This window comes from Lutjanus erythropterus, chromosome 11 (assembly GCF_056507025.1).
Source record: "Lutjanus erythropterus isolate fLutEry1 chromosome 11, fLutEry1.hap2, whole genome shotgun sequence".
In the NCBI taxonomy this organism is placed as follows: domain Eukaryota; kingdom Metazoa; phylum Chordata; class Actinopteri; order Lutjaniformes; family Lutjanidae; genus Lutjanus; species Lutjanus erythropterus.
The window spans coordinates 34,721,591-34,743,863 of NC_139327.1; the positions used below are offsets into that span (position 1 = coordinate 34,721,591).

Below are 22,273 nucleotides of genomic sequence, written 5' to 3' on the forward strand. Positions count from 1 at the left end.
GCTGGCCTTACTTATAGGGCTGCAGCTAACAATTATTTACATTGTCGATTAAGCTGTTGATTATTTTCTCGATTGATCGATTAGTTCTTTGGTCTATAAAAGGATGGGAAATGGTGAAACTGTTGGATTATGTCTTCAAATGTCTTGTTTTGGCCACCACCCAAAAATATTGTCTAGGTTGCACCAACAAAGATGAATTTAATCAAAGATTAGTTGTTATCAAATTTTAGCAAAACTAGGTTGAAAATTAGTAAATCCAGGTGTTTGCTTGCCCAAATTTAAACAAATAAATAAAAAATTAATTTGACTTCAGTCAGGACCTATTAGTTAGCTTGTGGCTGCTCAGTATTCCTCAATAAAACATTACGTTGTTTGCTAGGAAGCTAAAAAGTAATAAAAAAACCCATAATGTTATAAGGTTGGCTAGCTAGCTAAAAAGTTAAGAAACGTTACAGTGTTAGCTAGCTAGCAAAAAAGTTTAAAAGAAAAGTTTGCTAGCCAGCTACAAAGTTTACATGAGGCTACACTGTTAGCTAGCTAGCTTAAAAATAAAAAAAAAACAGTATGTCGTTTGCTAGCTAGATAGAAAGTCAACATAATACTTCATTGTTTGCTAGGTAGCTAAGAATTTTTTTTAAAAAGTTATATTGTTTGCTGTCTTTATTATTATGCTGTTTTTATTTTAAAAAATGACTCAAAGTTGGCGATTAATTTAATAGTTGAGAAGTAACCAATTGTTGCGTCAATTATTACACATACACGTAGCTGGCTTAGAAAGGAGCTGCGCGCACATGCATGCGGTTTCCTGTTTGTTTCCTCAAATGATGATCACCAACTCTGCCTGCAGAAGCTTTTCAGTAATTAGATTTTTGATCACATGTTAAAGAAGCAGGTTGACTTTTAGACAGATCTGCAAAATTGTTTCTTTTCCATCAATTTTAACCTTTCTTTGTAGATCTGTCTGTCCTAGACAGACACTAAAGACTCGCTATGTTGACAGAAATATCCCTGAACATATCAGGAAGTAACTCATGTCATGTTTTAGCAGGGGATCATGCATGTGCCACATTTCATCACCTCCTTTTGTTAAACGTGAGTGACCGATCACAGCGGAGACATGACAGCTGCATTAAAGTTAAATGGCTGTGAATTGTACATCGTCCCTGCGTGATCACAACAGAAACCGGATGCCTTCGTAAGGTGCTGATCTTGGCCTCCCGCCAGGTGTTTGGTAAACAGGCGGCAGACCCCGACACCTGAGGCCGGAATTGCTCCTCTTTGGGTCCCGCATGACCAGCGGCGCAGAGCCCCCGGTGGGGTTTGATTGGGCGAAGATGATGTTTGTTCATTAGGGCTCTTAGTGCTTTTTGCATTTTGGCTTTTATAATCTGCTGGTGTTGATGAGTGTGGATATCGTACCTGCGTCCATACGAGAAGCATCATGGCGTTCAGTACGCTCGGCTGATGCTGCTGAATTTTATGCAAACATGGAATGAAAGCAGTCACATGCTGAAGCTGTTTTGAACAGACTTTATTGGCATTGTTAACTGGACAGGTGTGATCACAGAAGCCAGCAAATATCTCATCAGAGCAGTCAGAAATATTTCTGCATGCCTGTACAGTTTGATTGAAGTCCTGTTGGTGCAGCAGTGTTACTCACTTTTACTCAGTCAGGAGTTTGTTTTGTCTTGTTTAATCATACCAGTACTAGTAGTTGTATATTAGTTTATGTGGTTGTGTAGTAGTTATTTAGTAGTTACTTTTTACATTTTGTCTTTTCTCTGTCTAAGCTGATCAGTTCTGTATAAAATGTCAAATGTCTTGTTGTGTCCACAACCCGAACATATTCATGTTTACAGTCCGAAAGGAGTAAAGAATCCAAAGAATATTCACATGTTCACATTCAGGAAGCTGGAATCAGAGAAATGTAACTTTTTTTTCTTAAAAAACCCAACCTCATAGCAATTAATCAATTAATCGTTGCAGCTCCAGAATTCATCTTTATTTCAGTCTTTAGTTCAAGAAAAAACAGTGGTGGTATGAAACTAATTGCTAGGTTTGCAAAGTTTGTACATTTTTCTTAACCAGTAGCTGAAAACACTAGTAATCGAGCAAACGATTAATCATTGATAATAAGAAAAATGCACTGTTTTTTCTGATTTTTTTTCTCTTTTTTTCCCTCAAACAACAAATGTCTCTGGCAGACAAAACGATTGTTGTATGACTTGACTGACTTGTCGACCAATAGGAGACTGTCTTCGTAATTTGTCTAGCCTATGCTTCTATCTTGAATAGTTTCTGTTTAATTCTATTATTTATTTTATTTTATTTAGTAAGGACTGCACAGCCCGATTATAAACTTTTCTGCATTGATTCATAATCTGTCAAGAGAGAATCATGATGCACATAAGAATCAATGTTTCTAACTCTTTTTAACTCATCAGTGATAAAAACAGAATAATATAATATTCTGTACACATAGTAAAGCCATTCTACATAGTAAAGAGGACTTTTATTTGTAATAGAGTATTTTAAGGCAAAGTATTTCTACTTTTCCTTAAGTAAGTAGCACTTCTCACCCCTGAGAAAACAAAGATTTTAGTTATTTATATACACAATATACACAAGTGCTCAAAGATTAAATCAGCAATATAAAAAAGCTATAACGATGCCCAAAAAGGACAGTAAAGCCTAGAATTATTTTCTCGTAGCTTTTTTAGTGAATCTGTCCTCAGGTTTTCATCCTGTTCCTTCTGTGTAACTTCTCTGCCTGTTGTGCTGCAGATTAATGTAAGTCATAAACAAGGAAGAATTATTTTAAAGCCTAAATGAACTGGTTTGTGTGCTTGTGGGATTCCACTGGTAATAACGCAATGCAGCTGAGAACCTGAACATGAGCACGGCAGCGAGTTTTAGTTGTGAATCGCTGAGCATCTTAAGATGAACCTTAGTCTTGTTTGCTTAATAATCCTCTGATAGTCAACATTATTGTTTTAAATGAAGCAAGCTGACGTCTTACAGGCTAATATCTGCCGCTCTGCAACAACATGTCGCGTGTGTCACAGTTGTGTTTTGCTCAGGGTTTTGCTTGAGACAAAATGTCCAACATTCAGCTGTTTTTTCTGCTGTTTCTCGTCGCTGTAACGTGCAGGGCTTGATGTTATGCAAAACATGATTTCATCAAGAACAAAGAAGTCAGTTTTAGTGAAATAGTTTTGAAATAGCAAATTAATGCCAACCGTAGCCTGAGAGGGTTTTACCTTATGTGGTCTTGATTGACCATGAATGTGCATGAAGCATGTTTCTCTCACAGATCACAGGTCAGTCTGTCTGTTTTCTTGTCCTGTCTATATTTAGTTTGAGATAATGTGCTTCCCTTTCAAGGAAAGCACAACAGAACATCCTGGGTTTAAAAAAAAAAAAGTCTCATTCTTGTCTCTTTTTTTTTTTTCACTTTCTTTTTTCCCCCCATGAGACATGCCTTTGTGTCATTGTGTTGGTGTTTCAAAGAGCGCTTAACTGAGCCGGTGTCGTGACAGCAGTATGTTGCCCGACCTGTCTGAGCAGGGCCCGCATCTCCACAAGCCGCCCCGAGGCGGTGGGGAGGATGATAAAGGCCGACCTCATGAGAAAGTCACAGGAGCAGCTAAAGGCTGATGAGGCACTCGTCACACAGTGTTGTTGTCTTCACGTGTCTCTTGCTGCTGAGTAATTTGTTGAAGAGAACAGTCTGTAAAGACCTCACTGACGTATGAGTTTTTCCTTTTTTTATGTGAATGCTGATGTTAAATTTTGTTTCTTACACTCAGAGTCTTGCTGTATTGATCTTTTGGCCACTTGTGCAACAAGCTCTAAACTCTTTCACTTATTTTCACTGACATTACAATTCTGATAGGCAATACGATTTGTGGGAATGATCATTTTTGCATCACAATTTTCATTTTTACTAAAAAAAAACAAGTTAAAGTCATGATGATGTATTTGTTGGGGATCTGGAGATTCTGAATCTGAAGATTTTTGGTCCAGGAAATCTCCACAGCACTGAAGCACTTCACTATAATGCTATTTTTTCCTTTTGGTAAATTTGCAATTTGGTTCTGGTTCTGTGATTTGGATATTACACTTTATTATATTGTGACTAATTGTGCAACCCAGTTACCTGTATACACATCTAGCGGCACAGAGCGACATTAGCATTCATTTTGACTCATATTTTTGCTCACCTGACTAAATTTAAGCCCAATATTAACCCTCCTTCTAGCTCCGTTTTGGTCTCCACCAACTCCTGAAACAATTATCTGCTGCATATTACCCAGCTTCTCACCAACTCTTGTGTCTGAGAAGGTAGTGTTGTCTTTGTAGAAATCGTCTTATTCATTACAACAAAGACTGTCATGTTTCATTTAGGGCTGCAACATCACTTCCTGTTTTTAAAAGTCCAGGGTGATGTCTTTGAATGTCTGGTAATAATTTTGTCAGTCCACAGCGCAAAGATATTCAGTTTCATATGATAATAAATGGAGAAAAGCAGGAAATCTCCATATTTGAGAGACTTAAAACAGCATTTTCTGACATTTTTGCATGAAAATTTACTTCAACCAGTAATCAGAATGGTTTAATTTTCTCTCGCTCTGGTTTCTTTACTCCTTTATGAAACTGAATATCTTTGCTTTGTGGACAGAACAAGACATTTTAAGGTCATGTCCTTGGGCTTTGAGAAACACTGATCATCACTTTTCACCATTTTCTTACATACAAACATAATACTTTTCTAATACTTTTACTTCCAAACAGTGCATGTTTTATTCTAGAATTAATCTGCTCATGGACCTCAGCAGTGATGGCAGAATGAGTAACTAATATGAAACCTATTTCCAGATTCTTTTGTCATTATATCACCGCTGGGTTTCCCGTAAGACTGAGCACAGACGACAGGGGAAGTTACAGAGTAACTTCGTGGCGTGCAGATCAAGTCATGCCTAATGATTCCTGAAGATCAATACTCAGATATGCTGGTTTTCATGGTGTGTTTTTGTCCTGAGACCCGGCTGTGTTTGAGTTCAGTCTTCTGATGTCGCGATTTTGACCAGACCGACCCTCATCCGCATGTTTCCTGTCATGTCTTGCCGACAGACGTTTTTCATGCCGCCGAAGGCCGAAATGGTTTTTGTTTGACTGATGATTTGACTTCCAGGACAACACAAGCAGCTGATTTGCATCTGAGCAAGTGTCTGCTGACAGCGAGTCTCAGCTCACAGAATAGGACACTTAACTGGTGATGGGAAGTGTGGTGTGAGGACACACGACTGATTTTATTTTGGACATTCTTGGAGAAAGAGTTAGAAGACTGAGCTGATGTAGACTTTTTTTGCTTTTACTTTAAGGTGAAATATTGATTGAATTTGATATTGGAAATTGGGTTTTAGGCAAAAGGAGGTTAATTTAGGGACTTTGTTGGTCTCTTTTTCTGCTGGTATCACTAATTCAGTGCAATTAACTTTTCAGTCAGTTGATTTCTGTTCATAACATCCTTTTTGAGTGTTGTTATTGTGGTCTGTCAATGATGTTTTCCATCGTGTGAACTCTCACAGCCTTTTGGTCTCTGTGTGGTCAAAAGACTCTCTCGCAATATCCAGATTATTGCAGGTGTTGTTAAACACCTTTGCCAGGTTGTCTTGCTCAACAGACCTGAGAAATGTGTGCTTCAATTTTTTCTTGGCATGCATACACCTCAGCCTGTGTGGGGTTTTTTTTCCATTGTTTTGAAAAAAGAAATTATAAACTGAGCTGAGTGCAAAGTGGTGTGAAATAGAGCCTGAAACTTGGTTTTTAAGCCAACTGCAAACTTAATACCGCAGGTACAAAAACAAATAGCTTTAAGGCGTTCTGTGTTTTCCTTCGTTTTGTGGTCAACCAATCAATCAGTTCAGCCGTTAGGTTGACTTGCAAACTATTGGATGAATGGCCAATGGCTGCCTCCACCAGTCACATAGAGATGTATTTCTGTGTTTTGGATGCAGGCAACAACAAACAGGAGCTGCATCTCCTGAATGCAGACAAGCTCTGTTTACTTCGTTATAATATCAGGCTTCTCAGCTGGAATTGCTGACTTTGAGGTACCTTAACAGCTCAAAAAATAAAAGTCGCTCCCTCCTGCTTTTACAGTCAGCTTGATGTCCAGATTTAATGCACAGTCCCAAATCAGATGTATATATTTATTTAGCTATTTATTACTTTGAGTTTTATGTCCAGAGTTATTTTAGTTCAGAGCTGCAACGATTAGTTGATCTGTTGTCAACATTAAATGAATTTCCAGTTATTCTGATAGTTGATTAATTGTTTTGAGATATTTTTTGAGAAAATGTCCAAATTCTCTGACTTCAGTTTCTCACATGTGAATATTGTCTCCTCAGTGACAGTAAACATAATATCTCTGTGGACAAAACAAGACATTAGAGGACGTCACTTTGGGCTTTAGGAAATAGTGATCAACATTTTATCGACCAAACATTGAGAAACTGATCAATCAGATTAATTGACAATGAAAATCATCGTTAGTCGCAGCCCGATTTTGTATTACTTTGACTTACATGTTGAATTCAGTCGTGATCCAGTTTCAAACTGTCGTTTGTTTGTTTTTTTGTCTCAAGCGGTGGGGGACGATATCGGCTGATTAATCGGCTATAGGCTTTTTCTTGCACCAAACTAATATTAATTATAACAGCCTTTAAAAATCCCCAATCAGTCGATCCTTATTAAACCGATTGCATAATCTGAGGTTTCTTGAGTATAACATTTCTGGCAGGTTTTATTCACCGGCATCATTTTTGCAGAAAGAAACATTACTGGCTGATTGAGTGAAGCTGATTGACTGATGACATAATCAATAAATCACTCCGGTGTAAACCCATAAATCAGTCTGAACCTCCTGCGGCGTGTCACTTTACCCAGCAGACCGTCCAAAAACCCAAGCAGAGATTCATCGCTTGACTCACGCTGTTCTCTGTTTGGATTGTTTGGTCTGCTGATGTCATCTGTACCCATCATGCCCGGCCACGTTTCTGGACCAGACAACACATGCCGCCCGCAGACAGTCATATTCTACCGTTTCGTAATGCCTGTGGTCTATAAGCTCATCTAAAGCTGCAAAACCTCTTTAATGACAACCACTGTTTAGCCTTCGTTCGTCTGGAAAAACAAAAGGTGAAATCATTTTGTGGTGAAAGGTACAAAAAAAACTTGCAGTTTCTTCATGCAGGCTGAATTCCTAAACATGTAAAGTGATTCAGGACTGTGATTTCCATACATTCTTATGCACAGTGATTCTTCTGAAGTATCTTGTGACATTTGAAAATCAAAATACCGGGAACCAAGACTGGAAATGCTCCCACCACCACCACCAGCCCTTACTGGTAGCTAAATCTGAGAAGGAGCTCTTCTGTTTTGTGGGACAATAAAGAACAAAGAGCGACAAGAAACAAGAGACAAAAATAGGACAACACACGAGAGAGGTTATTGTTTGGACCAGCTGTTAACCAGAGGATATTGGAGTTGCAAATACTTCTGTCCCAAAATGATTTATGTTTAAACACTGATAAATAAAGATTGTTAGAGTTGTTGGTTCATGTTGCAGCTCATTGCAAATAATAGAACTAGAGCTGCAACGATCAGTCAATTATTAATTAATTATTAAATTAATCGCCAATTATTTTGATAATTGATTAATCAGTTTGAGTTGTTGTTTAAGAAAAAAGTCAAAATTCTCTGATTTCAGCTTCTTAAATGTGAATATTTTCTTGTTTCTTGAGTCTTCTGTGACGGTAAACTAAATATCTTTGGGTTGTGATTAAAACAAGACATTTGACGACATTATTTTGGGCTTTGGAAAACACCGATCGACATTTTTCACCGTTTTAAAACAAACATCTATTATTCAAGTAATCAAGAAAATAATTGACTGATTAATTAACCATGAAAATGATTGTTAGCTGCGGTCCTAAACAGAACAAAAGTAACTACTAGCCATTAATTAACACACTGTACAATGAACACCAAGTACGTTTCCTAAGAAATTTCAGTCCAGTTTGGGTTGTTTGGAGGATTACTGTAAAACTGTTCCTATACATCAATCATATACAGTAGGGATGTTAATGATTAATCAGGAATGGATTAATAATTTAACTGCTAAAAAATGCATTAATCGATAATTATTCCGTATTATAGGAATGGCAGTAATTGCGCCTCATGTGACATTGTTTTGTTGAATAAGGAAATATGAGAACAAGTGAAATTAAAATGAGGAAAAACACGTGTTTTGTATCTTATCAAGTATTGATGACTAATCTATTTTTGACGTTTTCAACTATGTACTTAAGCAAAATGCACAAAATCTGCAACCCTAGTATGTGCACATTCATATAGTTTGTTGGATTGCTCAGGTGTTATTTATATACATAATATATAATTCATAATATGGTATCCCATACCAGTCAAAGGTTTGGGGAGTAATTTTACCGCTGCCTTGATCAGTTAGTTTGTTGGTGTTTGGGGCTTTAACACGTCAGTTTGGATCTGAACTGCCGTTACTTTATGCTTTTTTCAGGCAGCAGTAGACCAGCATAACCCATATTCTCTGAAATAAAATAACTGTTTTTGTCGAAGGAGTCTGGAGCGATATAACGGCTTTACGATTGGTTTACGGAGTATAAACATGCCCAATTCAACCCCACTGAATTAAAACTTAAAGCACAAAATCACAACTTTGGATTAAAACTAATTTCTTATACTTTTTAGATCCTTAGTCCTGTAATATGTACATTAGACCCTAAATTACATTGTCAGAAGGCTGTTGTGGACGAGGTTTTCTGCTTTAAACGGCATAACTTTATATAAAATTTAATGAACTAGAGCTGCTTTAGTCATTCATTTTTCAAGGAACGATGTCAAACATTTACTGGTTTCAGCTTCTTAAATATGAGGATTTGCTGCTTTTTATTGTCTTTTATGAGAGTAAATGAAGAGTCTTTTGATTGTGGACTGCTGGTTGGATAAAAGAAGAACTGTGAAGATGTCAGTTTAAGTTAAGTGAGACATTGTGATGAGCATTTCCCACATTTTTTGACATTGTTCAGACAAAACAGTTGATTGATTGATCCTGAAAATAATCTGCAGGTAAGCTGAGAATGAAAAGAATCATTAGTTAGTTAGTTTGTAAGTGTTTTAGAAGAAGGTGACCACATTTCACTAAGAAAGTTTATCAAATGTTTGAAATCTTTTCAGTTTATCTGACTTCCCAGAAGTGCTGACGTGGATTTTGGCCACCTGGTAGTTAACTCATCATCGCTGTGGTGAGAAGCCAAAACAAGCCTCCATATCTGTCCTTTCATCAACGGCCATAAAACATCACCGCCACCACAGTCTCAAAGGTTTTGTTTTTACTCCGATGACCCTGTCATGATTTCTGCTCTGTTGATTCACAGCGAGTGAACCGGGGGGCCCCGACTGGCACTATCAGATCAGGGGTTTTTTTTTTTTTTTATGACAATCCAAAGGCGAACGGCCACCACTTTTCTGCATTCCTGAGAGCCATAAAGGAAAGCTGGTCTGCAGACGCAGCCACTTGTTTTGCAATTAGCAGGGGAAGGAGTCTGATGGAGATGGCAGACTTTGCAGCCCGGAGGCTTTTGGGTCAGAGGAAGCAGAGGGGAGTCAAAAGGCTGCTTTGTTTGTTTGTTTTCTGTATTGAGATCCCTGTTTCACTATGTGGCTGACATAGGTAGATGTGGTTTAAGCTCTGGTTGAGGGTTTCATAGACACCTCAATAGGAATGGCAATATTTCTATTAAATGTGTCACAAGAAAAAACGTTTTTGGCAGTTAGGGTGGGCACACAAAGACAGAGGGCTTAAAAAGCGGAAAAGAGTGGAATTTCTTCAAGACAGATTTGTGCGTTATTTTATGCGTGTATATCCACCAGACAACTTGAGTCCTGATTGGTTAGAAACGTAAAATTGGTGATCGTGTGGCTTGGGAGGAAATATTACAGAGATGCCAGTTAAAGATTTAAGATTATTTTATTTGACTGTATGGAAATTTTTCTTGGACATAAAGGCTGCCACATAAAAATACATGTAAGTGCAGACATAAGTGCATTTGAGTACATGCAGCAGCTCTTTTTTTTACACCCAAGAACCAATAACTGATAATTATCCGATTCTCGTGGCTGATGAATTTTTGCATTTTAAAAATAAGCTTGTATAATCTGTAGTTTATGCACAGCTGAAGATAAGAAAGGCGAAGTTCATCAAAATTCACAGATATACTTTGGCTTTTATAGAGTATTTTAAACAAGAATTCAAATTAAATATTAAATTAAATAGGTAAGTTAATAGTATAGCTGATATTTATCTACTGTAATTCCATTTTAATTGGAGCCCTGTAGCATCTACCTCAGAAGATCAGTTCGTTTTCTGAATACAGGACATGAGACAGGTCAGCAAAAATCTTCCAGTGTGCTGCAAGCCCAGCGACCTGCCAGGCCTAAGCATCAAGGATTTGATCTAAAACATGTTATATATGTGGCAAACTCAGTGCGTAGGTTGTGTGCACTACTGAGTGTACAGTCAAGAGTGTTTCTGTGTGACGTTATAGCTGTGAGCGCAGCAGCACAGTGCACTCAGTTTAGACCAGTGGTGTCCAACCCTGGTCCTCAGGATCTCCTGTCCTGCATGTTTTAGATGTTTCCCTGCTCCAACACACCTGATTCAAATAATCAGGCTGTTGTCAGGCTTCTGCAGAGGCTTGATTATGAGCTCATCATTTGAATCAGGTGTGTTGGAGCAGGGAAACGTCTAAAACATGCAGGACAGGGGTCCTTGAGGACCAGGGTTGGGCACCACTGGTTTAGACTGTTTGCTGGTGAATAAATGCTATTTTATCTCCGCCGTTAGCAACAACTTCAGCTCAGGGTCTGTTAAGGTGGACTGACGTGGTGGAAACAATGGTCTTCTCGTCGAGCTTTTGGAGGGAAGGATGCAACCCTGTGTATTTGTGATTTTAACCAAGGCACTGCACAGTTAATCGTGTTGGATTGCAGTGCATACAGAATTCACATGCACAGATTACAGTCAATATGCCGGCCGCATGCAGCTGAACCTTTGTGAATGAATTTGAGTTTGTTGTGGCATCAGCGTGAACATCGTGTCTGTTTTTATTTGTCTCAGATTCGTGCTGTCGTGCGACAGCAAACTGCAGACGTTTCAGAGTCATATCAGCTGCTCCACGGCTCCGTCAGCAAAAGCAGGCAAGTTGTTCAGTTTGGTGGATTAATGTCTCACGCGAGCTTTGAGTCCCTGCGAGCTGATTTTCATATTGTCAGTGAACTGAATGGAAACTAGTGGCTACAAGGGTTACGATGGAAAAAAATGTAAAAATCTAAACACTGATGTGATTGTAGCAGTGTAAAGCACATCCTCTTTGTCACAAGTAGAGCTTAAACACATGAAGGTCCTTTAAGGATGGATGTCATGTTGGCTGAAAGTGTGGAAACTCCCACTCCATCCCATAAACCTGAACTGAACTGATAAGAGTCTGTTTGTTATCAGGCAGGAGGATTCATAGCGGAGCAGTTGTACAGGTTCTCCAATTATTAACTGACCAAGTCTCAGCCCCAAGACTCTCGACTCGTTTACCACATGAAATGATACAGAGACGTGTTGAATTGTAGCTCATCAGTCAGTTTTGCTTTGAGGTCGCCGACGTGCCTCCTGTTTAATGTGTCGAGGACAGTTAACATTACCAACAAGGCACCTTTAAAGATACCTGTAGGACAAATACCTCAAATAAACATGCAGGGCTTCCTTTCAGCTGTTAAAATATAATCTAAAAATATGGCGGACCGTTCCTTTGAAGTTTATAGGCGTGAAATGGAGTCAGACTGTTCTTCAAGGCTGCGAGAACAGAGATATTTGTTTCCCTTGGATATATGATTTTAAAGGTTGTTTCCTTTTTTCAGGGAAGATTTGGTCTATCTGAATATTTTAGTCTTATATTAGTCAGGGAAAACTGTCTTTAGCTGAGGTTTCGTCAATGAAAACTGTTGACATTTCAGTCATTTTTAGATTAGAGATCAGATTATATTGAACCTTTCAGTCAATCTAGTCTAGCCAAAACCAAAATGTTATCTTATCTCATCTGACCTTACAGTATATAGCTTTAAAAAAAACAAAAATGTTTCATTAACCTGCCTTAGTTTCTTTGTGGTTTGTGGTATTCTTACCAGCTATTTTATGGCCGCATTGCTTCCCTTTTCATAAGGCGTTTCATTTGTCTTTTTTTCTCAGCCTCTTTGCGATGAAATGGCCCAAATATCACCTCATTTCTCTCTCCCAAGTCCTGTTGTTCTCATGGTTAACTTGCTTTCTGTAAATTAGTTAATGTAAGTTACCCTGAGTAAGTTCATGCAGCACAGGCCACAAAACTGACATAATATTAAGGAAATGAACACCTGTGCAAAGTTAGTGACTTTAAAAGTACGGAAATTACAAATTGTGGCGGGTAAACCGTCGGTCTTAGGACAAATATTTGTATATTCCTCTTATTTTGAAAAGAGCTGCAGGTTCTTCTTGATGTTTTCATCGACATCCATGACTTGAGCTAAACCAGGCTAACAGTGCTGCGTGCAGGAACAGAATAAAAGCCATATATACATGTGTCTGAGGCTTAAACTCCACAAATTTAACTCTGGTGCTATACAGTACCCTGCTTGCTGTTTAGAAAACTGCTGCTTAGAGTTTCAACACCTAGTTGATTAATCAATGCAAGGTATTTTGATAATTGATTCATCTTTTCATTTTTCAAGCAAACAATTTCAAATTATTGCTGGATTCAGCTTCTTAAATGTGAGGATTTGTTGCTTTTCTTTGTCATTTGTGACAGTAAATGAAGAGTCTGGGTTGTTGTTTGGACGAAAAAAGATATTTGAAGATGTCACTTTGGGCTCTGATGAGCATTTGTCATATTTCTGGACATTTTTTAGATCAAGCTTATGGCAGATTAATCGATAATATCGAAACTTTGCACAATGTCGACTTTGCATGTGCAGCTCGGAAAAAGAGGCTTAATGTAGAAAAGTCAATAGTGAGAAAAGATGCAAGTGAATCAGAGAGCTGAGGGTGACAGTGAGAGGGATCAACAGCAGGCCAGCAGGGGACGTGGCCAAGGGCACCCGAGGGTTACCGCTGCCAGCAGCCCGGCCGCACAGGGCCTGTCTGTGTCCTGTCCTGAAAGACACACAGGAGCCCTCAGTGGGACAGACACAGAGAGGCTGTTTTTGTTTGCTTTTTTTTCTCTCAGTAAATACCCAAGAATTTTATTTCACTGAACGCTCAGATTGCACTGATGACAGGGTGGTGTGAGTTCACCAGCGACGAATGATGGACATCTATTACCTCCGCCTCCCGGGCACGACTGAATAAACACACACACACACACACAGTACATGCACACACAGACACCTAAACACACAAGTATACAAATGTACACAGAAGGACTTATGCATATACAAATAAAACACAAGTATGAGAGACATTTTGGTTAAAGATGTCCTACTTAAAGTGGGTAAAAAGAAAATATAAATGACCTGTTGAAAACAGTCCGCCTGCAGAATGAACTGAATATGGCCTTAATGTATTAAAGGGATAGTTCGGGTATTTTTGTATGAGGCACTTATCGATAGTCATCGACAGTAAATGTATTACCATCAGCAACAAAAGGCATTTTAGCCATGTCAAAAAGACCTACCTGAAACAAAGTGTAAAGTGTACACGATATTTAGAATACTTTTACTGCTTTACCTTGCCGTCAGACAGCCTTTTCTGTTGGGAAGCAGCTGTTCTATAAGCCAAAGATCACCTTCTCCAAACTAACCAAACTCCATAGGCAAAAACAGTCATTTTACCTCACAGAACACGGGAGCTGCTGCCTCAGTCAGTTAGTTTGTTTGCGTTATTTTGTGACTTCACTGAATCAGAATTAGTATTTGAAAACAATGAGGTCACACAGAAATAGAAAACTAACTAACAGATGGAGGGAACATAAGTCCAGCAACTCCTGTGTTCTGCTAGCTAAAATTACTGATTTTGCCTATGGAATTTGGTTGGTGAGTGATATTTAGCTTATAAAATGGCATTTTTCCATCAGAAAAGACCATCTGAGAGCAAAGTAAAGTGGGAATATATATCCTTCACTTAAATTAATATAGATTCTTTCAGGTGGGCCATTTTTAAGTGGTAAAAAAATACCTTTTGTTGCTTGCTTTGTCTACTGCAGATCATTAGTCTCAGTGATGGTATTTCTCTCTGCTTCTCCTAACTGGGGTCACGCTGACCACCATCTACTGTAGTTATTTACAGCACTACTTCAAATAATCTGAACTGTCCCTTTAACAGTAAATTAAAACTCTTTGAAACTATAACAAGCCTGAAGTGAAATTATTGACCCAACAATGACAACAGAAACTAAATTTGAAACTGAAAACTGGAGGGATGGTGTGTGTGTGTGTGTTTGTGTGTGTGTTTTGACGGTGCTGGCACTTGAAGCCGTGCTGCAGAATAACAGTGTTGAAACGGGCCTTCTCTGCTGCTTTGTGCCTCCTGTTTAGCTGCTGGACGCGACCTCGAGCACATCAGCACCTCGTTAGGTCATTTGTCCCAAATCAGTCGATTCAGTCCAGGACTGCACTGTGAACTCTGGGTAACAGTCTCTATACAGGGTGCAGTTCACACAGTTCGGCTCCCACTGGTAGATCGAGACAACGCAGAAACTCAGTCTGGTGCTTCAGTGTTCAAAATGTACAGAAAAATCAAAAATACAGAATAGAAAATTAGTGTAATTAGATCACTTTAATCCCTGAACACAATAAAACAGTGTTGAAATGATAAGTGGATCAGTCTGTTTCCTGGAAATAATAGATTCTAATTGTGGTAGTCAAGATAGTTGGTTTAATCTTCATAGATCTGATGATTTCTTTCTTTTCATGTCACCGTACATGTATGTCCCAATGAACTGTCTGTGTTTTATTATTTTACTGTCTTTTTGTATTTTAATTTTTTTTATTTTGCTCGGGTAGAGAAAAGAGTGCAAGGTTTGTCATTGTTATTGACAACTGTCAGTGCTCTGCACACTTTTATGATTTTTTAATTTTGCCCCTCCCTCTGGTACAGTTCTTCATTTACAAATTTTGTAAATGTAACATTTTTGTAATCCTCAGCCTTTTTGGTAAGGCTGCTCAGAAAACTCAGAACAGAGTGCTGATTTTTGAAAGCTACTTTGTTTTTTGCAATTGTCACCTGCTCCTACAATTTCATTGCAAAAATGCCTACAACATTGCAACATGCATCACAGGTTTTTAGGCATTTTGGGCTGCAACAGTTCCCCTAAAAAAGCCCACGAAATCCTGGAGGGACTGACAATCACCTCCGATTTTGCAGCCTTGTTAAAATCTAATTTTCTACCTAGCAACACCAATGTTAGCATAGTCTGTTTGTGTTTAAATTCACAATCATCTAAACTTTAGACAGCAGGATGAAAATACTGAACATCCACAAAGTAACTTTAATATAAAAATTTTTTTTGTTGTTGAAAACTTCTACAAAGCTGAAATGATCCTGCTCCTGTTCCACAGGTAGGAAGAGGATCCACCCTACTGAGCATGTGCTGTGTCATCACTGTAGCTGATATCTGACTGGAGAGATAAAATGTTTTACAACTGCCCCCTGTTGCAAATGCCTCCAGTCTCCCTTACCAAATTCAGTTTGTTCCTTTAACGATGTTTTGCTCTCTGCGGTTTCTCCTCCCTCCTGTCATCCTTTCTTCTTGTTGTCGCTGTGAGGATCAGATTTGTCTGGCAGGTCTATTTTTACCTGACAGTGTTTAGGTTTCACTGCGTCTCTCTCATGCCTTCAGCCTTTGTTTTGGTTTGGCTGGATGCCTTTTTTTTCTTCATCTTCTTCCTCACACATCGAATCACTTCCATTCACCGGCCACACCTGCGAAGGGAACACTCTGTTTGTGTATGTTTGTGTGCAGTCAAGTGTGTGTTGGTTAGTTGGTTTTTATCTGCATGTGCATACCTTCATTTGTGTACTTTTGTGCGTGCATGCACATACATTTGCTTTTTTGCATTTTTTGTGGCACGTGCATGTATACATTTGTATGTACTCCCGTGTGTCTGTGTGGTCTCTGCAGCACAGGTTCTTTACGCAACGGCTCGTGCACCTCTAAAGGAGCGACCGTCTGCTTCATAGACCCTGTATGGCACACACACCAACGCACACCAGTTAATCAGGATTTAGATCAGATAATACCGTTGTCCACTTAAACGAAGGAAAATACCTGCAATTTATTTTCTCCTAGTTAAACACTCCTCCTCCTCCTCCACCTGTCCAGTCTTGTTGCTTAAAAAACGGCTCTATATTTGAACAAAGGCACTATTTCCACACCTTTACCACCTGTCACACAAGTTATTATGATCAGATTTGATTGGCAGTTGCATCTCCCTGGTAATATAAGCAAACAGCGATTGCATTTAATAGTCATGAGATTTTAATTTTCATGTTATACAATATTTCAGCATCATCTTTTTGCCTACTCTGAAGCACAGTATGAGCAACACACTGTAATGCGAGATGTGTCACCAGTAATACAGATGAGCAGCGTGTACACATGAACAATAGCTAGAATATGAGTGAGACCTGTCATCATGTCAGCTGCGCGGATCCATTTTAAGCACAAGGGGGAATTTATGCAGTTAATTAAAATTTCAAAAATGCTGCTGAAAGTTCCTTCCGTGAAAAGGTTTAAATAGAGAGAAGCAGCAGTTATTGCACAACTAATTTATGTATAAGGCTGTGTATCTGTATTTTTTACTGTCACAAGAGTAGAATATTTGTTTCACAGTCTGAGCATGATGGTCTTTAGATGGCAAGGTTCAGTGCATCCATACAAATATATTATTAATTTAACAGCTTAGTTGTTTAAAGGCATATAAAGAAACCAAAGTATAGACTTAATCATCACTTATGACCCACTGGAAATGTATGGTGGTGTCTTTATCTGAAGAGACCCTGCAGCTCTCGGCTTATTTTTCCTCATTATCTTGCTGTGCTCTGGTAGTTTCACCAACCCAAAACATTGGTATTTGACGTCCTGATGTGTTTATGAACAGCTCGGACAAATCTGACTGACTCTACCTTCAAGAGAGGGGAATAGATGGTGTTATATTGGTATCAGAAGATACTCAAGGTTGCAGTATCGGTCATGAAAAAGTGTTATCGATCCATCCCTCTTAAACACAGAAATGTTTTGTGTGAAATAACCAGTATGGCAGATATTGGCGTGTTTATGCAGGACCAAAGCTGATTACGGAAATAAGTTTTGCAAAGTTGCAATAACATGTTTTAATAGGTGAAAGCTTCAGTCATCAAGTCTTGCTGCTACTGGCAAGTTAAATTCAGTTTAAATCTGTGAGTTGTTGAAACCACAAAATTAAACCCTCTGCTTTTTTTTTTCTGGTTAATATTATGTCTGCATGCGATAGTGTAAGATGATCGCGTCGGCTAAAGGAGTGGCAGAATTAGGAATGAGAAGAAAACGAAGAGGGAGCAACTAGTGTTTGGTTTCACCAAAAATGCCAGATCAGTCACAGGTCGATTTGTATGAGCTCACAGTCTTAGATGAAAACATCTGCTGTGGCTTCAATTTGTGTCTGCATTAACGTTTTTTTTTTTTTTTTTTTACTGTGCTTATCGTGGTTTGGTTGCATCTTCTTCTCGTTATCCTAAATGAAATGGAAACGTAAACCACATCGCTTCCTGTATCCCAGTGGATTTTTCCTGGGGAGCTGCTGTTGAAATTTTATTGACCAAACAACTATTAATCCAGAATATAACTGACCGATTAATTGACAGCGAAAATAATTGTTAGTTGTAGCTCTAGTACGTTCATATGTCCAGGATTATTACAGCAGTTGCCCCCAATAATACCTCTTTATTATTCACTTTTGTGACTTGACAGTGTGCAGATTTCAACAGTTTCACAGTTACTGATGATCGTTGATTAATATATTTCCAAACAAAGCGGTAACATTTGGATGTAAGTGAAATCTTTCCTCAGCTGTCAGTCCTTAATCCCAGTCCTGGCTGTTTGTCAGGGCAGTGAGCTCCACTGGGAAACAGGAATGTGAGGTATGAAAGGAGGGGAGGATGATGGAGGGATGGAGGAGGAAGTCCTGGTACCAACTTCTCTAAAACTTTTTTCTTTTATCCTTTCTTAATGATTTCCATTCTCTTTTAATTGCCCTGCTGTCTCTCTCCCTCTCTCCTTCACGGTATTTATATACTTGACTTTACTTGTTTCTCTTAGCTGTGGATCAGGTGGAATTGAGCCATGTCACAGCCACCTTATCACCATCTGCAGCCCATTAATCTCACAAAATAATTACAGCAGTTAAACAAATACTCTGTCCATGTCGATGTTAAACAAATGCTGTGCCAAACAGAAGCTGCTGCTGCTGGTTTGGATGTTTCAGCAGAGTTCTCTGAAGGCTTTTTAAAGTCTGCAGTTGATCAGTTGGATGTCTTCATGTTTTTACCCTCGTTGATGTTGCTTAGGTTTTAACCTGAAATGCTTCAGTGGAGACAAACCCCCAAACCCTGCCAGTAGGGCTGCACAATTAACTGAAGTTTTATAGAAATTGCAACATGGCTTTCCATAGTTTTGAAATCGCGGGAGGTGCAACATTAATAAGGCAAAACATATGTCAAAAAAATTTAAAATAAATGAGTGTCATGAGGGAGAAATCAGATTCTACAGACTCCTGCAAAAAAAAATCACACCATAGCTATTTTAGCATGTTTTTTCCAATCAAAATAGGAATAATGATGTAAAAATTATCGTTACCTCTAATATGACAAATTATATCGCAATTGCAATATCAGTCAAAATAATTGCAATTACATATTTTTGAAAATCCGTCAGCCCTAACTGCTAGTGAGGGTGCAGTATTTTATATAGTGACGGGTAATAAATCTTCATGCACGGTTGTTGTCATTGGGGGTTTGACAGTATGGTTTTTTTTTTTCTGACTGAAGTGCAAGCTTGAAATTCGTGAGGTCATTATAAGGTTCAGCTCTATTTGTGATTAGAAAACAGCATAGGAGCAGATTCATGTGTTGACTGGCACTGAAAAATGCACTTTTGGTGTGTTCATCCAGGCTGCTGCTCGCTCCAGAATCGACATGTTGTGGCGCTTCAGCGTACAATGCGTCTCTGCGGTTGGCATTTATGATCTGTTTACATGGCAGTGTGCTCAGCTTTGACTGAGAACAGGTTTATTCTCTGGTGTAAACCAAAAGGCTTGGTAAGAAATACAGGAAATCACTGAGTGAAGAAGGTGGAGCCGGTTGTACGAGTTATAAAACCAATCAGAAAGAATTTAGAAAGATGTTTTGATAGTAAATGGCAGCTTCATTACACATGTTGGATTCCACCTCGAACATCCTCTCTTCTTTGTTTCTTTACAGACTCAACTCGAGTTGGACAAATACCTCCCACAGGTCAACAGTCCCCTCCTGAGTCTCTCCACCGACACCGGTGACAAGAAATACAGACGAGAGAGCGCATCTGTGGTCGACGAGTACTTCTCAGAGGACAAACCTGCCCCTTACAGCCTCAACATCAACGTCATCCTTCCTAGCACCACTCACCTCCGCACAGGGCTCTACCGGCCCAACACCAAGACCCTCACACCGCAGCAGATCAAGACAGAGCCTGGGCTGGAGGTGCCCTGCTCCATCTCCGCTTCCAGCACCCAGGCCCTGCCGGACTTCACATCTGTCTTCAGCGTGCCGCCTGTCGTCAACAATGTTTTCATCAAACCAGACATGAATTCTGGAGGCATGGTGAGCGTGCCCGTAGCATCCCAGCAGCAGCAACAGCAGCAGCAGCAACAGCAGCAGCCAAATTTGGACACAGAGCTTCACATCGGCCCCCCGGCCCCCCAGCAGCAGGTCTACCACATGCCCATCACCAGCTGTGCTGACCTCACCATGACTCTGTCCCACGCCAGCCAGGCCGCACACGGCTCCACCGGCAGCAGGACCATGCTGAACCTCGGCGGCATTGCGCTGCCAACGACCAACGGCAACTACATGATGGCAGAGCACCACCTGCAGCAGCACCACGGTTACTACCAAGCCTCTCCGACCAACTCGTCACAGCACACAGCGCCCCACAGTCTGCCACCATCGCCACCAAACTCTCAGCCAGGCAGCCCGGACGGTCAGGCAGAGCTGCTCAGCTTAGCGCCGCAACCTCCGCCTCCATACCAGCAGCGTCTGGGTGGGATAAAGGTGTCGGGATTGTCCCCGCACGCCCTGCTGATGACACATGGCCAAGGTGTCCTGACAGGCCCCAAATACAACAGGCGAAACAACCCAGAGCTGGAGAAGAGGAGGATCCACTTCTGTGACTACCCAGGTCTGTGGTTTATCAGCATTTAACTGAAAAATTCTGATCTGTGCCCAAACACTGGTGCAAGAAACGTCTTTGCTTTGAACAGATCCTCTACTTGTGTCAAAGATTTTAGTGGCGATGTCTTTAAAGTAAACAGATAACTGCTACTTTCAGGGATGTCACTGATTGAAAAGTGGAAAAAAAACCTGCACTGAAATTAAGTGCAAGCAGCATCTTTTTTTTTAAATTTGCATGCTGTATTATTGAGTCCAGCACATGCCATTGCGCTGTTCCAGGCAAAGGACAATGAAACCACCCCCCAACAAATGCACACTTGAGCATCAGCAGCAGAATTACTTCTGGTAGCTTTAGGTTGGCATTTGTGCTCTAAGTTCAGTTTCGTGTTTGATTTTGTTTGTGAGCGACCTGTCAGTGTGCAGCTGATGAGATGTCCATAATGGCAGGAAAGGATTTGCCAAGATCCAATTAGAAATCTGAAAATCTTCTGCGGCTCAGCCAAATCTTTAATGACAGCTCCGGTGTTAATGTGACAGGTCACCAAATATGGTCTAACGCCTGTTAAACTATGATCAGATTAATGAATAACACGTGATTTAAATCCCACTGCTTTGTTTTATTAGTTCTGATTACTTTTTAAAAATAAATTACAAATATTTTGTGGTAATTTCAAATATAGAGGGCCTTCACACGTCCCACACTTTGGGAAACACTGGCGAGGACTGACCCATCCTGATTGTCTGGTTCTCAATCTCTCGCTGTGTAACCGCCAGTGCAGTCTTTTGGTAAACTGAAACTAAAAAAGTCACAGTCTTTGCCAGCCGTTTTGGTTCGTTTTCTTCCTTTTTGTTTACTTTGCTAGCACTTTCCCTGCTACATGGCACATCTAGGTGACGCTGCAGTTTTCCTGTGTAATGCAGGGATGGGAATCGAGAACCGGTTCCAACTTTGTGAGACTGATCTGAATCATATGCCTCTAAGCCTGTTTAATTGATTTAATCAATGCTGGCATGTTTTTTGAGAGGGGGAAGTCGCAAATTAATAACTAAAAGCCATGCAAGTGCGCTGCTGGAACAAAGAAGAGTCGTGGTGGAGAGCCATTTTTCAGTTCAGACTCTACTTTACAGTACACCTCCAATTTTAACACAAGACGTGCGCAATCAGGAGCTTTAGCCCTGCAAGATTTCCAAATGAAAACAAGTTTCAACCAGTTGGTTCAAATTGCTTTCTACTAATATTACTGTTGTGTAAATATACTCAACTCCAAAAGCAAAAGCATAAATTCACATCTGTCAGTAATCCTCTGCCTGTCTCTGACATGTGTAAACACTCACATCAATATAGGATAAACAGACACCAGATTGTTGGCACAGTGGATAACACACTGCAAAAACACCGATCTCATTCAGTCATTAGTCTCATATTTCTTTGAGATTTTTTTAAATAAGAAAGATATGTTAATGAGGTGAGATAATTGTACCGAGCAGTTTCATTTGTTTCTGTGTCAGGGCCACGAAACAAGACAGAAATGTTCAGGCTGCTATGACATTTTTAGGACAATGCAAACTGACTGTATAAAGTCATTGGAGGAAGATGCAATGGTCTAATAACTTTTCAACCGCTGATATTTTGCAAAACCAGCATACAAAAAATTAAGTACCACCCAAGCAGTCAAACTGAGCATTTATATCTGGGTTCTTAACAATTTTTAGTGTTGATATCAGAGTTGTTTCCAATTTTTCACG

General features: G+C 39.6%; 1 protein-coding gene across 1 annotated transcript in view; it reads left to right on the forward strand.

The window, feature by feature from the left end:
• klf5l (Kruppel like factor 5 like) overlaps positions 1 to 22,273 on the forward strand; it is a 37,313-nt gene that overhangs the window by 925 nt on the left and 14,115 nt on the right. The window contains exon 2 of the mRNA XM_084730017.1: positions 19,580 to 20,534. Coding sequence (XP_084586143.1) covers positions 19,580 to 20,534 — 955 coding nt within the window. The remainder of the gene's footprint in view (positions 1 to 19,579; positions 20,535 to 22,273) is intronic.